The 15814-nt window shown below is 42.1% G+C and overlaps 1 protein-coding gene across 2 annotated transcripts in view; it reads right to left on the reverse strand.

The window, feature by feature from the left end:
* LOC137344482 (kinesin-1 heavy chain) overlaps positions 1–11298 on the reverse strand; it is a 123380-nt gene extending 112082 nt beyond the window's left edge. Inside the window, exon 1 of one of the 2 annotated variants that reach the window (XM_068007481.1) lies at positions 10843–11298. In XM_068007481.1, coding sequence (XP_067863582.1) covers positions 10843–10968 — 126 coding nt within the window. In that variant the 5' untranslated portion in view covers positions 10969–11298. The remainder of the gene's footprint in view (positions 1–10842) is intronic. The other variant, XM_068007477.1, reaches the window with a different exon arrangement.
* Positions 11299–15814: the final 4516 nt, after the last annotated feature.

Raw genomic sequence — 15814 nt, forward strand, 5'->3', positions numbered from 1 at the left:
CATTTAGAAAGGCACGGAGTAATCAGGACAATCAGCATGGATTTGTTACGTGAACGTCGTGTCTGACTTACTTGATTGAATTTTTTGAGGAGGTAACAAGGAGGGTAGATGAGGGTAGTGCATTTGATGTTGTCTACATCAATTTTAGACTGGCTTTTGACAAGGTCCCACGTGGCATTCTGGTCAAAGAAGTAAAAGCCCATGGGATCAAAGGGAAAGTGGCAAGTTGGATCCAAAATTGCCTCAGTGGCAGGAAGCAAAGGGTAATGGTCGACGGATGTTTGTGTGACTGGAAGGCTGTTTCCAATGGGGTTCCGCAGGGCTCAGTACTAGGTCCTTGCTTTTTGTGATCTATATTAATGATTTGGACTTAAATGTAGGGGGCATGATTAAGAAGTTTGCAGATGATACCAAAATTAGCTGTGTGGTTGATAGTGAGGAGGAAAGCTGTAGATTGCAGGATGATATCAACGGGGCAGAAAAGTGGCAAATGGGATTCAATCCAGAGAAGTGCGAGATAATGCATTTGGGGAGGGCAAACAAGGCAAGGGAATACACATAATTGGGAGGATACTGAAAGGTGTAGAGAAAGAGAGGGACCTTGGACTGCATGTCCACGGATTCCTGAAGGTAGCAAGACAGGTAGATAAGGTGTTTAAGAAGGCATTATGGAATGCTTTCCTTTATTAGCCGAGGCATAGAAATTAAGAGCAGGGGGGTTATGCTGGAACTGTATAAAACACTGATTAGGCCACAGCTTGAATACTATGTACAGTTCTGGTCACCATATTACAGGAAGGATGTAATTGCACTAGAGAGGATACAGAGGAGGTTTATGAGGATAGGTTGGGGTTGTTCTCTTTGGAACAGAGGAGGTTGAGGGGTGATTTAATTGAGGTGTACAAAATTACGAGGGGCCTAGATAGAGAGAATAGGAAAGACCTATTTCCCTTAGCATACAGATCAATAACCAGGGGGTGTAGAAGGATTAGAGAGCTGAGGAAAAACTTTCACACCCAGGGGGTGGTAGGGGTCTGGAACTCACTGCCTGAAAGGGTGATAGAGGCAGAAACCCTCAACTCATTTAAAAAGTACCTGGGTGTGCACCTGAAGTGCCGTGACCTACAAGGATACAGACCAAGTACTGGAAAGTGGGATGAGGCTGAGTGACTCATTTTCAGCCAGCGTGGACACGATGGGCCAAATGGCCTCCTGTGCCGTAAATTTTCTATGATTACATGATGTCTGTGGAAGCATAGAACATAACAACCAAATCTGAGACACATTATTTTAGCATGTACTTTTTCTAGTCTTGTTCATACTGAGATCTGGTGTCATAGTCCCAGCTCAGTATTCACATACACAAGTGCGAATTAATGCGTTCCTCTGTGCTACTGGCTCTCAACTAGCGACTCGAATGTTTGTACATGAGACACTGCAAACAATTTTAATCTGAAAAGTAAGATGGGCTATGGGAATATTAAGAACTTCAGTTTTATACTTCATACTACATTAGGCATGCCACACCTTAAATGAATCAATTTCATGCACATAGTGCCAGCCATCCCAACCAAGTTCCTATGAGTAGGAGTCGCCATTATAAAATTACTTATAATTTAATACCCACTGGCATTCACAGATAGGCCACAAGAATGATTGCTATGCTAAACAGAAATCTTATCATAGTACATTAGGAGGTGCTCTTCTGTAGTCAATATTCAGACATCATTGAGAATGCTTTATTTAGCCCATGCCAGACCTCGAAATGCCAGTGGGAGCACTAGGTGCCAAAAGTGAGAGTATTCCACTTCCCAGCACTGACATCACTGACCTTGATGAACACAAAAATAAATCAGAAGCAATCTGTAGACCTGCAACTGATCCTCACATAGGATGAATCAACCCCCACCCTAAACAAAGTATCAAGACTCTTAAATCTGCTCTGCAGAAGTTTATTTACCACCAACTCTGTGACTTTCAGAAAATATTCAATGACAATGCTATTTAACAGTTAGCAAAAACAAATAAATACCAAAAGTTCCACAAGCAGTTTTAAAATTCAACAAAATTAAAGCCACAGGCCATTTTATAATAGATCAAATGGTGGACATACAGGTGGGAATTCATTCAACTTTTTTTTTAAAGAAAAAGTGCTACAAATGGCACATTTATTCTAATTTGAATCCAGTCAGGGGACAATTCAAAATCCATTTTAAAAATGGGTATGTATTTTTCCCTCTAATTTTATTTAGCATTTAACAGTACAGCTGAACAAACTATCTTCGTAGCACAAGGGACAGCAGATATAATGGCAAAATTAAATCCAATTCACAAGCCTCTGTTCCATCCAGAGCATTGAAAATTACATGCAACCTAAAATGGGTTTAACAAAAATAAGCTTTTTTAATAAGTGTCCAATCCTCCACCTGTGAGTAACCTTATTTAAAATCACTGAATATGACTTTAAAAAACTAAACTGAATCATTTAATAGTTTCATTGGTGTAGTAATTTAAATATTTTTTGATATGAAAAAAACTTTTGAAAACAGGCCTACTGGTGCCTGTGCGCCTAAGAAAATGAGTGCAATTTGAAGAGCCTTCCCGAACCAGCACATTCGTCGGAATCTCACAATTTCGACCTGGAGGAGCGGCTAGTTTTGTGGGCGGAGCCTAATATAGGCAAATTGAATCTCGAACCAGCATAAAAGATCGCGGAAAACACAAACACGTGGTTTTGAGCGTAACACACTTACATTTAAAATTCCCCAAATTATTGCGCTGGTTTGGCCCATTTCGCCTGGATTGCGCTGATATTACTAGCGGAAACTCTACCCCAATATTTGTGAGCGTCACAAAATACCCAAAACTGTGACTAATTGTAACTGGTTAGATATATTTATTATAACTTTTAGTAACTTTGAATTCACTTGCATTGTTAGAAAGTTTATGAAACATTTCAATGCAACATACTGCAAAAATACCTGTAGACAGTCAGTTCATCTACTGTTTACAATGCAACATGCAAGTTATTGGGGAGCAAATAATGTAGCAAAGAATTTAATTTTGACAGTCTAACTACACATTAGTACTATGTGCTACTATAAAGTAATCTTTTGCTAAATCACAAAAATATTGTAACATGTAGCATGCAAGTAGTAAAATACTCTCAATGATTTTTAGTGTTTTTCCATTAAAGTGCACAATGAGCTAACAGCTATCACTGTTTTTGTGTACCAGCATGAAAGTCACAGAAATAATCCAATAGCTAGCTGTAAAACAGATTAATCCACTTTAACACCATGACCGGCCAACTACACAGTGCCAAAAAAAAGACAAACCACTGATCACTGCACAACTACCTTATGTGAAAACTGTAAAATTCGTGGTCTGTATAGTCGAATCCTCTTTAATCAAAATACACCAGTTTATGATATTAGTTTACCTGGTTTGACTTCTTCAAACTTGGAAGTAGTAAAGAGATGAAGCGGTGTAAGTAGATTCAGCAGTTAACATGTCCAGTCAATGTAAAGCAGTAATTAAAGCAAATAGAATGCTAAAGTCAAGAATATGTTGTTGGAACTATACAATGCTCTGGTCAGACAGCACCTGAATGATGTGTCACTGAGACATGAGGGACAATCAAGCTCCTTGAGACAGGTGGCTGACCCCTAATGTCAGAGGACTGAGTTATGATCAAGTCCACGACTGTGCTTCTCAAAGGAAAAAAAATGGATGTAACTGCAGAATTTGATCCCCAAAAAAGCAGTAAAACACTCCAGGATCCCATGTAATAAAAATGGAATTTGACATACTTAGCCAGCATAAACCAAGGGCGGTAATTGTGAATGGACAGAATCACTGGTTGAAATCCCCAAACTCAGGTAAAAGTCTAGGAATCGCATGTAATTAAAAACAGAATATGAGTTATTCAGTCACATAAATTAGTGATCACTGAATAAGAAACACTATCAATTTGGGTTTTCCAGCCTTGAATGGAGACAACCGAGAGGGCCCTCACATTGTTATACAAGATAGTAAATAGTACAGAAAGCATAAATCCAGGCAACTACTTTGAAGTAAAACTGTAGGTCCAGGGAGGTTTAAATTAGCAAAAAGGCAAATTTAAACAGTGATGCCAGAATGTTCTTCTGCACACAGAAGGAAGAACATTTGGAAATGGCTTCTAGTTAGGGTGACGAGGGTAAATGCAACCTTTTCAGTTAGACAAGCTAAGACAGGTAAAATGATCTTCTTCATCCATACTCATCTTGTGAATTGATGTACCTGCAGGATAACAATTTGCATTTATATAACACCTTTAACATAGTAAAATATCCCAAGACGTTTCACAGAAGCGCAAACAAATAAAATCTGACACGAGCCACATAAGGGAATATTATGACAGGAAGAGGTAGGTTTTAAGGAGCAACTTAAAAGGAGGAGAGGTAGAGCGGCGGTGAGGTTTAGTGAGGCTTAGGACCTAGGCAGCTGAAGGCACGGCCGCCAATGGCGGAGCGATTAATATTGGAGATGCGCAGAGATCTCAGAAGGTTGTAGGGCTGGAGGACGTTACAGAGGTAGTGAGGGGAGAGGCCATAGATGGATTTGAAAACAAGGATGAGAATTTTAAACATAAAACTAGGGTGAGAAACATTTGTACATATATAGCTTTATCATGTCTCAGAAACTTCTCAAAATTACTATAAAGTGCAGTGACTATGTACAGCAAGATCCCACAACGACCAGTTAATCTGTTTTTGGTGATGTTGCTTAGAGGAGGAATATTACATAGAATTAAATAGAATTACATAGAATATACAGCACAGAAACAGGCCATTCGACCCAAAAGGTCCAGCCGGTGTTTATGCTCCATATGACTTCAGCTAACCCTATCAGCCATATCCTTTTATTTCTTTCTTCCTCATGCGATTATCTAGCTTCCCCTTAAATGCATCTATGCTAGTCGCCTCAACTACTCCTTGTGGTAGCGAGTTCCACATTCTAACCACTCTCTGGGTAAAGAGGTTTCTCCTGAATTCCCTGTTGGATTTATTAGTGACTATCTTATATTTATGGTCCCTAGTTCTGTCTCCCCCACAAGTGAAAAGAGCCCCAGTCTGCTCAATCTTTCCTGATAGGTAGATCCTCACAGTTCTGGTATCATCCTAGTAAATCTTTTTTGCACCTTCTCCAGTGCCTCTATATCCTTTTTATAATATGGAGACCAGAATTGTGCACACTACTCCAAGCATGGTCTATCCAAAGTTCTATGCAAGTTTAATATAACGTCCCTGCTTTTCAATTCTATCCCTCTAGAAATAAACCCCAGTGCTTGGTTTGCCTTTTTTATGGTCATATTAACCTGTGTCGCTACTTTTAGTGATTTGTGTATCCATACCCCCAGATCCCTCTGCTCCTCTATCCCATATAGACTATCAAGCAGTATGTGGACCCCTTATTCTTCCTACCAAAATGTAATACTGGTCAGGACACTGAACTCTTCTTTTCTTCAAATAATGTCACAGGATCTTTAACATCCATTAAACCGGCAAACAGGACCATGATTTAATGTGTCATCCAAAGAATACCAGCTCAAACTCCCACAGAACTGCACTGGAGTCTCAATTCCTGATATGGAGCTCAAACCAACACTTTCTGACCAGAAGCAACAGACCTACACGCTACACCAACCTAAAGCTGGTTAAAAAAAAATCTTCCAATTTCAAAACCAGGATGTGCTTTCACACCACAGAAGACATGAAGTAAATTAAAAAGCGCGCCTTCAGGGACCTTGTCTAGTCTACCCTGTGTCGTTATATCAAACCTGATATCTGTTTAAAAAAGGTTAACCAGGCCATTGTTCCACCTCTCGCCAAGCTGTTCCAGTACAGCTACAACAATGGCATCTACCCGACAATGTGGAAAATTGTCCTGGTATGTCCTGTCCACAAAAAGCAGGACAAATCCAATCCGGCCAATTACCACCCCATCAGTCTACTCTCAATCTTCAGCAAAGTGATGGAAGGTGTCGTCGACAGTACTATCAAGCAACAGTTATTCACTAACAACTTGCTCACCGATGCTCAGTTTGGGTTCCGCCAGGACCACTCGGCGCCAGACCTCATTACAACCTTGGTCCAAATATGAACAAAAGAGCTGAATTCCAGAGGTGAGGTGAGAGTGACTGCCCTTGACATCAAGGCAGCATTTGACCGAGTGTGACACCAAGCAGCCCTAGTAAAATTGAAGTCAATGGGAACCGGGGAAAACACACCAGTGGCTGGAGTCATACCCAGCACAAAGGAAGATGGTAGCAGTTGTTGGTGGCCAATCATCTCAGCCCCAGGACACCGCTGCAGGATTTCCTCAGGGCAGTGTCCTAGGCCCAATCATCTTCTGCTGCTTTATCAATGGCCTTCCCTCCATCATAAGGCTGATGATTGCACAGTGTTCAATTCCATTCACAACCCCTCAGATAATGAAGCAGTCCATGCCCACATGCAGTAAGACCTGGACAACATCCAGGCTTGGGCTGATAAGTGGCAAGTAACATTCGTGCTAGACAAGTGCCAGGCAATAACCATCTCCAAAAAAAGTCTAACCACCTCCCCTTGATATTCAACGGCATTACCATTGCCGAATCCCCCACCATCAACATTCTGGGGGTCACCATTGACCAGAAAATTAACTGGACCAGCCATATAAATACTGTGGCTACAAGAGCAGGTCAGAGGCTAGGTATTCTGCGCCGAGTGACTCATCTCCTGACTCCCCAAAACCTTTCCACCATACACAAGGCACCAGTCAGGAGTGTGATGGAATACTCTCCACTTGCCTGGATGAGTGCAGCTCCGACAACGCTTGATTGGCACCCCATCTACCACCCTAAACATTCATTCCCTTCACCACCGTGGCTACAGTGTACCATATACAGGATGCACTGCAGGTTCTTCGACAGCACCTCCCAAACCCGCGACCTCTACCACCTAGAAGGACAAGGGCAGCAGGCACATGGGAACAACACCACCTGCATGTTCCCCTCCAAGTCACACACCATCCCGACTTGGAAATATATCGCCATTCCTTCATCATCACTGGCTCAAAATCCTGGAACTCCCTACCTAACAGTACTGTGGGAGAACCTTCACCACACGGACTGCAGCGGTTCAAGGCGGCGGCTCACCACCACCTTCTCAAGGGCAATTAGGGGTGGGCAATAAATGCTGGCCTTGCCAGCGACACCCACATCCCATGAACGAATAAAAGAAAACCTAAGCACCCAAACAAAATAAGGCTCCCACAGTGTCTGCCGGTACGCTGGAGGCTTTCCGCAACCGGTGGGCACCGCAGGGACTGGAGTGCATCCTGGATCGATATAAAAGGGGGGCCTAAAACACAAAAAAAAACAAAATAAGGCTGTCAACAAAGAATCAGGATCTTTGTGTCTTCACACAGCTTATCCACACATCCAGTGACAAGCTATCTCTACCAAAGTATCAGTGGCCCAGGCAGGGGAAGAGATGGGAGATTATATCAGCTAGAATTCCAGCTCCTATTTACTATCTAGTGACCATTGCTGGAATGCATTGGGGGGAGGGAGTGGGTCAACAGCAGACAAGGATAGGATTATGCTCAATTGTAACTGCCCCTCAAAGTTGAATTGCCTGGTGATAATTATTGCGTAGGCTAACGTATGAAGGATAGGCTCTTGAAGGCTGCTAGCACACATAGAACTCTACCCTTGCATAAGTGACCACTTTCAGAATAGGAAGAAAAAAAGTTAAAAACACACATACCTACCTTAAGCTCAGAAAATATTAATTAATTTTCAACAGAAAGCAGATTCAATTCAGGAGTAAAGATTAACAGCAGATAATTAGAAAGTAGTTTTTTTTTTAAAAAGCCCAAAAAATTGTAAGTTAGTACATATTGCCAAAAAGTCTCAATTCAATGTCCTGAATCAAAGCTCCTATATAGACACACAGGGATTCTTGTATTTTACAGGAAAAATACTTCACTTTGTATTTTCTGTATTGAAAGAGATGCTTCAAGTTGCACGCAACACTCAATTGACATCATAGGACAAGCTAAAAGGATTATAATTGGCAAACATTAGCAGTATTGTTTCCACTTATGATGTCCACAAGAAAAATGCAAGCCACAACTTCTCAGTATACAGATAAAGTCTAGTAACAATCTGGGATAACTACCGATGGTGGGTGATTGGCACAAGTCCAGCAACATTTCAGATGACCTATATGTTCTCACAGAATAAAGTTTACAGTATCAACCAGCATATTACAACAGATCCTACAGTGAATTTTTTCCAAGCTTCTAATCCGAAAGAAACCATGAGAAATACTAGTTATAAACAGGGTCACCGTGACAAAATAAGTCAAGGTTAATTTTTATTGTACAGGATTCTAGGACGTTGGGGGAAGTGTGTGTTCTACAATTTCATCTATCTTTCCATGATAGTGGCCTTAGTTAGCACATTAGCCCGAGGGAATGGTTAGTACACAGTCACTTCATCTCTACACCAGTCTAGATGCTGGGATAAACGTTTACTCCCTCCATTGGAAGCTAGGATGAAATGAGACAATCCATTAGTTTGGGCCAGATTTGAACATAGGTTTGATTGGTCGAAGAACTATGCACTAAGCTCGTGTTTTTCAACATTTACATATTCCCATAAACCTTTTAGAACACTTTTTATGCCACATTTTATACTATGCATTTATTGTAGCACAAGCTCGACAAGAAAAATGCTCGGCTTCCATGGACTGTTCAAGATGGAATATACAATCTTTTCTCATTGCTCTCTCTCTGGCTGCTGTCAAAGTCTGAGGTGCCCATATTGTACTACGTTACCGATTTTGGCTACTTAAGATTGCATTTTATATTATGGCTGCTTAGTTTTGCTATATCAATATTAAAGTCCCATTATGGCTGCTTAATTGACAGGTCCTTATTTTATAAAAATTCTGTCATATGACTGAAAGAGGTGTTGATATAGATAATTTGGGCTAACTGGAAATAAAAGTATATCAATGTTACTTGTCTGGCCTTAGCTATTATAGTCTACTTTCATTTCTTTGAATGCATATTAGTCTATCCTTTCCTAATATCGCTATCCACCCATAAAGTTCTTCCAATTACATCATAAGCCAATTGGTAGCAATGTAGAAGTACTGTACTACAGTTATTGCTGTCAATCAGAAGGTTTCCATTTCATTAGGTCAGGGGTAGTACAAACACTTTCAACTCTCCAATCCACCCATTGTATAAAGCATATATTTTCCTGAAAATGAAAGATGGCTCATTTTTTTTGAGAATTAAATAAGGCACTGAAGTGATTCCACATCACACAGGTTTTCCATTTGGTTTGTGGCTTGCATACGTGTTAATAAATAATTCTAGAACTGGGTCAACAAGGAGCTCCCAACTTCTATGCAGCACAGCAATTCCACAAAATTAAGTGTTTTTTTTAAAAAACAGTACTTTCCATATAAATTGAAGTAGATTCACAAAACTGCAAAAGTTTAAGAATGCAAAAGTTTAAGAAAATCAATTTTGACCTTCATTAATTCCTGAGGATTGCAGACCAGAAATTTACCAATAGCAGTTTATCCATTTAACAGGTGGTGCCTCGCAAATCATAAACCTCTGCTTTACAGACATGTAAATGAAAGGCTAGACAGGTAAATACTGCTGCAATTCCAGTCAGAATGTACTTGAAATTATGACTACCCTATTTTCATATGTTTGGTAGAACATGGTGCAGCTGGAAGTAACTAATGAAGACAGCTGCTTAATTAACCCTGATGTTTGAGAGAAGTGAAAGAAACTTTACATAGGGATGCTAGAGGTCAATCTAGAAATTTCCCATATGATAATCCTGGTTCAGCAAATGACAGTTAATTCCAAACTTAAACTTTGAACTATCCAGCAAAACTTACAATAATCAAATACCAAAACACAGCACAAGAAAAGTCAGTCTTTACTAATACTTGCACACAGTTAGCCATTAAATAAACTATAAATCAAAATACTTAATGTTTCATAACAAATATTTGGCACACCTCCACCTAAAATACTGCCCAACAACTTCCATCATGACAGCTTTCAGGGTGGAGAAATGATCAATTTGATCAGAATCATACCTGAACTAGTTGCAGCATGCAACTTCAACATAAACCTTGATTAGGATAATCTCAATTTGTATACGGTTTAATAACTACCAGACTAACTTCAAATTCTGACAAAAGCACAAAAGGAGTTTTTGAATTTTTAAAAGCTTGGGCTCATTACTGGAAGATGTATGCATCTAATTATAATAATTATTACTCCCACCCTCCCTCTCCAAAAAAAAGTATTCAGAAAAGATCGTTCCAAATGTCAACTTACGGTCCATCCCATTCGTCCCAAACCTTAAGAATTACTCTCTGGACATGATTTACAGTTTAACTTAAATCAATTTAAAATATTCACTCCCGACGTTATGCTCCCTACGACTCCAAAATAAAACGTGGCATTTTCCAATAATCCGAGAGTGAAACAAATTGTGATCTATACTGCTTAAAAAAAATCAGAGGGAAGCAGAAGACTTGGGAGAAGTTTTTAACAACAGGCGCACTTCGGGGAGACGCCTTGACAGATGAATGCACTGTATTTTATAGCCCCAACCCCTTTCAATTCCCTCCTGCATCCGATTTTAGCAATAGATTCACTTACAGCTCAAACTTGAGCTGCCTATATTAACACACAAGATATTGAAAATAATCTACTTTAGAAATAAAGCGACAAGAATGACAGCGCAAGAACCAGAAAAACAACACTCACCCCGACCGACACGGTTTCATCCCCTTGAAATTTGCAGATATATTTATCTCCGCGATGGATTTCGGAGTCATTCAGCGGCCTGAAACGGCACATCACTTTTATACTGCACTCTGCCGGATCCGCCATTGTCCCTTTTCTATTGTATTAGGAGGGGGATATTTTTTTTTTAAAAATACAAAATATCTAAACTCCACACCCCCCCTCTCCTTCCTCCTCTTCCTCCAGCTTCTTCCTTCGCTTCTTTCGTCCTCCTTTATCGATGGTTGATGTTTCTCCGCCAACTGTACAGAACCAGTCCTTGCGCGGTTTCCGTTCCTGACGGCGAGTTTCTGTATAATTTTTTTCTCCCCTTTCACTTCACTTCCGATCCAACATGGCCGCCATTAAAACCGGCGAACTCCCGTCTCCGAGCCGCGGCCTCGCTCTCACACAGTGCGCGGGGGGCGGGGCCTAGGCGCCGTGACGTCACCTCTGCAGATACCATCCGCGCGGCTGCTCACTCGTGCGCTTGTCGATTGAACTGCGGCTGCGCGCTCGGAGCGTCGAAACCAGGAGGAAGCGAGAGTGGGAGGGGGAGGAGGAGGAGGGAAGAAACTTACGGATAATGTTCAATACTTTGTTTTTAAAGTTTTACGGAGATATTTTTTTTTTATTTAAACGAGTACCAGTGAGACTGGTGTTGACTGACTGTACTGAAGGGAGGCGGGTACTGCCGTCAGGAGGAGGAGGAGCCTCTACCCGCCCCACGTTCTTCAATTCCCAGTCACGCCCAAAGGGGATTGTGGGTAAAACGCTAATTAAAAGCTCGCGCCCACATGTGAGGGAGAGGAAACTGGTGACATCATCTGCTGGCCAAATGTCGCGAGATCTGAAAGCAGACAGCGCAATCACATGACTAATTATAGAACTGCAAGGGGTAGCACTTTACTGGCATTGTGCTGTTCTGTATGGGCTTTGGTTGGTGTACGAAGCCCATTCCCACCAAACTGTGTATAAGCAACCACCCCACCCTCCCCCCTCAAAAGGAGGGCGGGCTAATCAATTAAAACCAGCAATCTGTCCAAATTAAAGTCTATAATGGCTAAGAACATAAAAATAGGAGTAGGCCATACGGCCCCTCGAGCCATTCAATCAGATCGTGGCTGATCTTTGACCTCAGCTGCACTTTCCCGCCCGATCCCCATCTCCCTTGATTTCCCCTAGAGTCCAAAAATCTATCCATCTCAGCCTTGAATATTCAACGACTGAACATCCACAGCCCTTTGGGGTAGAGAATTCCAAAGATTCACAACCCTCTGCGTGAAGAAATTCCTCCTCATCTCAGTCTTGAATGACCGACCCCATATCCTGCGATTATGCCCCTGGATAATTAATAGGGTTGCCAACTCTGGTTGCACATATTATTGGAAGTTTCATCATATGACTTCCTGCCTCCAACTGCCCCACCCAGTCAAACAGCTTTCTTCTCTACACCACCACCCCCCCAGCCCAATGCCAAAGCTTTATAACTAATAAACTAAAGTTTTCAAAGAAAATGAAAAAAAAACACAATTGTTTTACTACCCCTATGATTTTTCTCCAGGGTTGCTCACAGCAGTGACCAAGAAATAAAACATTAATTCCTGGAGTCTCCTGGATGATTAGCAACCCCAGTAATTAAAGGGAACGTTACAAAATTCTTTGCAGAGAGAAAGGCTAGAATGTGGAATTCTCTGTCGCAAATCATAGTTTGAAGCAGAAACCATAAGTTCTTTTAAAAGGAATTTAGGTAATTGCTTGAAAAAGTGGAATATTAAAGGGGATGAGGCGTAGAGTTGGATTAGTCAGGTGGCTCGTGGAGAAAACACCAGCAAAAATCTGAGGGACCAAATGGCCTGTTTCTGTACTACAACATTGTATGGGTCTATGATACTAAAATGACAATTGTCAATTCATATCAATAATGTAGTCATTGGACCATAGGAATTTATAGATGGGGAAAAAAAACAAGATCCATCTAAACCATCTGATGCGTCAAAATGCATTTGCAGAATGGGCGTGTAATTGGCAAATTAATTTCAATATAGATAAGTGTGAGGTTGTGCATTTTGGTAGGAAGAATAAGGAGACCACATACTGCTTAGATAATAAGAATCTAAACGAGATAGAGGAGCAAAGGGATCTGAGGTACAGAAGGTTTTTCCCTGACCAGACGGTTGATGCCATTTGGCAGAACGTCTTGTCCCCAGAACTGACAAACAGGCACCAGGATGTAGCCTGGATGGTGGTGAGAAAGGCCATCCCAGTGCGGTCCTTGCAACATGCACGGGATCTCAGCACCACTGCGAGCTGCCCTTGAGACTGCGGCGGGGAGAAGACTGTCATCCTCCTCCTTTATAAACATAAGAAATAGGAGCAGGAGCAGGCCATATGGCTCCTCGAGCCTGCTCCGCCATTCAATCAGATCATGGCTGATCTTCGACCTCAACTCAACTTTCCCGCCCGATCCCCATATCCCTTGATTCCCCTAGAGTCCAAAAATCTATCTATCTCAGCCTTGAATATATTCAATGACTCAGCATCCACAGCCTTCTGGGGTAGAGAATTCCAAAAATTCACAACCCTCTGAGTGAAGAAATTCCTCCTAATCTCAGTCTGGGCTGGTCGACCCCTTATCCTGGACTCTGCCCCCTAGTTCTAGACTCTCTAGCCAGGGGAAACGATCTCTCAGCATCTACACTGTCAAGCCCCTTTTTTGTTATTTGTTCATGGGATGTGGGCATCGCTGGCAAGGCCAGCATTTATTGCCCATCCCTAATTGCCTTTGAGAAGGTGGTGGTGAGCCGCCTTCTTGAACCGCTGCAGTCTGTATGATGAAGGGTCTCCCACAGTGCTGTTAGGTAGGGAGTTCCAGGATTTTGACCCAGCAACAGTGAAGGAACGGCGATATATTTCCAAGTCGGGATGGTGTGGGACTTGGAGGAGAACATACAGGTGGTATTGTTCCCATGTGCCTGCTGCCCTTGTCCTTCTAGGTGGTGGAGGTCACGGGTTTTGGAGGTGCTGTTAAAGAAGCCTTGGCGAGTTGCTGCAGTGCATCTTGTGGATGGTACACACTGCAGCCATGGTGCACAGGTGGTGAAGGGAGTGAATGGGGTGCCAATCAAGCGGGCTGCTTTGTCCTGGATGGTGTTCAGCTTCTTGCGTATTGTTGGAGCTGCCCTCATCCAGGCAAGTGGAGAGTATTCCATCACACTCCTGACTTGTGCCTTGTAGATGGTGGAAAGGCTTTGAGGAGTCAGGAGGTGAGTCACTCGCCGCAGAATATCCAGCCTCTGACCTGCTCTTGTAGCCACAGTATTTATGTGGCTGGTCCAGTTAAGTTTCTGGTCAATGGTGACCCCCAGGATGTTGATGGTGGGGGATTCGGCGATGGTAATGCAATTGAATTTCAAGGGGAGGCGGTTAGACTCTCTCTTGTTGGAGATGGTCATTACCTGACACTTGTCAGGCGTGAATGTTACTTGCCACTTATCAGCCCAAGCCTGGATGTTGTCCAGGTCTTGCTGCATGCGGGCACAGACTTCTTCATTATCTGAGGGGTTGCGAATGGAACTGAACACTGTGCAATCATCAGCGAACATCCCCATTTCTGACTTTATGATGGAGGGAAGGTCATTGATGAAGCAGCTGAAGATGGTTGGGCCTAGGACACTGCCCTGAGGAACTCCTAAAGCAATGTCCTGGGGCTGAGATGATTGGCCTCCAACAACCACTACCATCTTCCTTTGTGCTAGGTATGACTCCAGCCACTGGAGAGTTTTCCCCCTGATTCTTCATAATGTTATATGTGTTGGGCTTCCCCTTCATGCAGAGGGTGTGGAGAGAGATGCTTTGGTATGTGTCCCGGTTCAGAACCGTGTGCTCTACGGGCTGTTCCCTGGGACGCACACTGAGACAGATATCACTTGCGGCTGGAAGACCATCAACTCGGTGAAGGGGGCCCTTTGGTCCGTCCGAAACCTGCTGATCTTCCAGCTGAAGGAGCTGTTCACAACCGAGTGTTGTCGACTGGCACACTCCAAGGTCAAAGAGCATGTGCTGCGGGACGCACTGAAGCAAAGTGCGACCCATGCAAAGGCCTTATGGGGAAAGGCCACCCCACCTTGTATTGTACACCATGAGTCATAAGAAATACTGTGTTTCAATTCGTAATATTGAGATTGTTTTGTGTACGATCTGTAATGTATTGGTTTGAATTGTACTGGTTTGGAATTGTGATATTTATATAGAATTTAAAGATACGCACAGTTCAATGAAATAAAGTATATTTTGAAATAAAAAAGTAGTCTGGGATACAGAACATACAAATCACTAAAAGTAGTGACGCAGGTTAATAAGGCCATAAAAAAGGCAAATCAAACATTCGGGTTCATTTCTAGAGGGATAGATTTGAAAAGCAAAGACGTTATGTTAAACTTGTATAGAACCTTGGTTAGACCACACTTGGAGACATAGCATATGTTCATTGTAGCTTGCTTGGGAGGAACAGGTGACTTTGGACCTATAATTCCAAAAACTTTCCTAGCCTCATGTGAGTCTGTTGTAGATTGAATGCCATGATTAGTCAACAACTCCATTATTGTTGTATCATGTGACTACCATATTATAAAAAGGATATAGAGGCATTTGAGAGGGTGCAAAAAAGATTCAGAAGGATGACACTAGAACTGAGAGGATATCCTTATCAGAACAGGCTGGGACTCTTTTCTCTAGAAAAGAGAAGGCTGAGGGGTGACCTGATGGAGGTATTCAAGATAATGATCGGGTTTGATAGGATAGATGTAGAGAAAATGTTTCCACTTGTGGGTGAGTCCAAAACTAGAGGTCATAATTATAAAAAAAGTCGCTGATAAATCCAATAGGGAATTCAGAAGAAACTTCTTTACCCAGAGTGGTAAGAATGTGGATCGTGCTGCCACAAGGAGTAGTT

Source organism: Heptranchias perlo, chromosome 2, assembly GCF_035084215.1.
Source record: "Heptranchias perlo isolate sHepPer1 chromosome 2, sHepPer1.hap1, whole genome shotgun sequence".
NCBI classification, from domain to species: Eukaryota; Metazoa; Chordata; class Chondrichthyes; order Hexanchiformes; family Hexanchidae; genus Heptranchias; species Heptranchias perlo.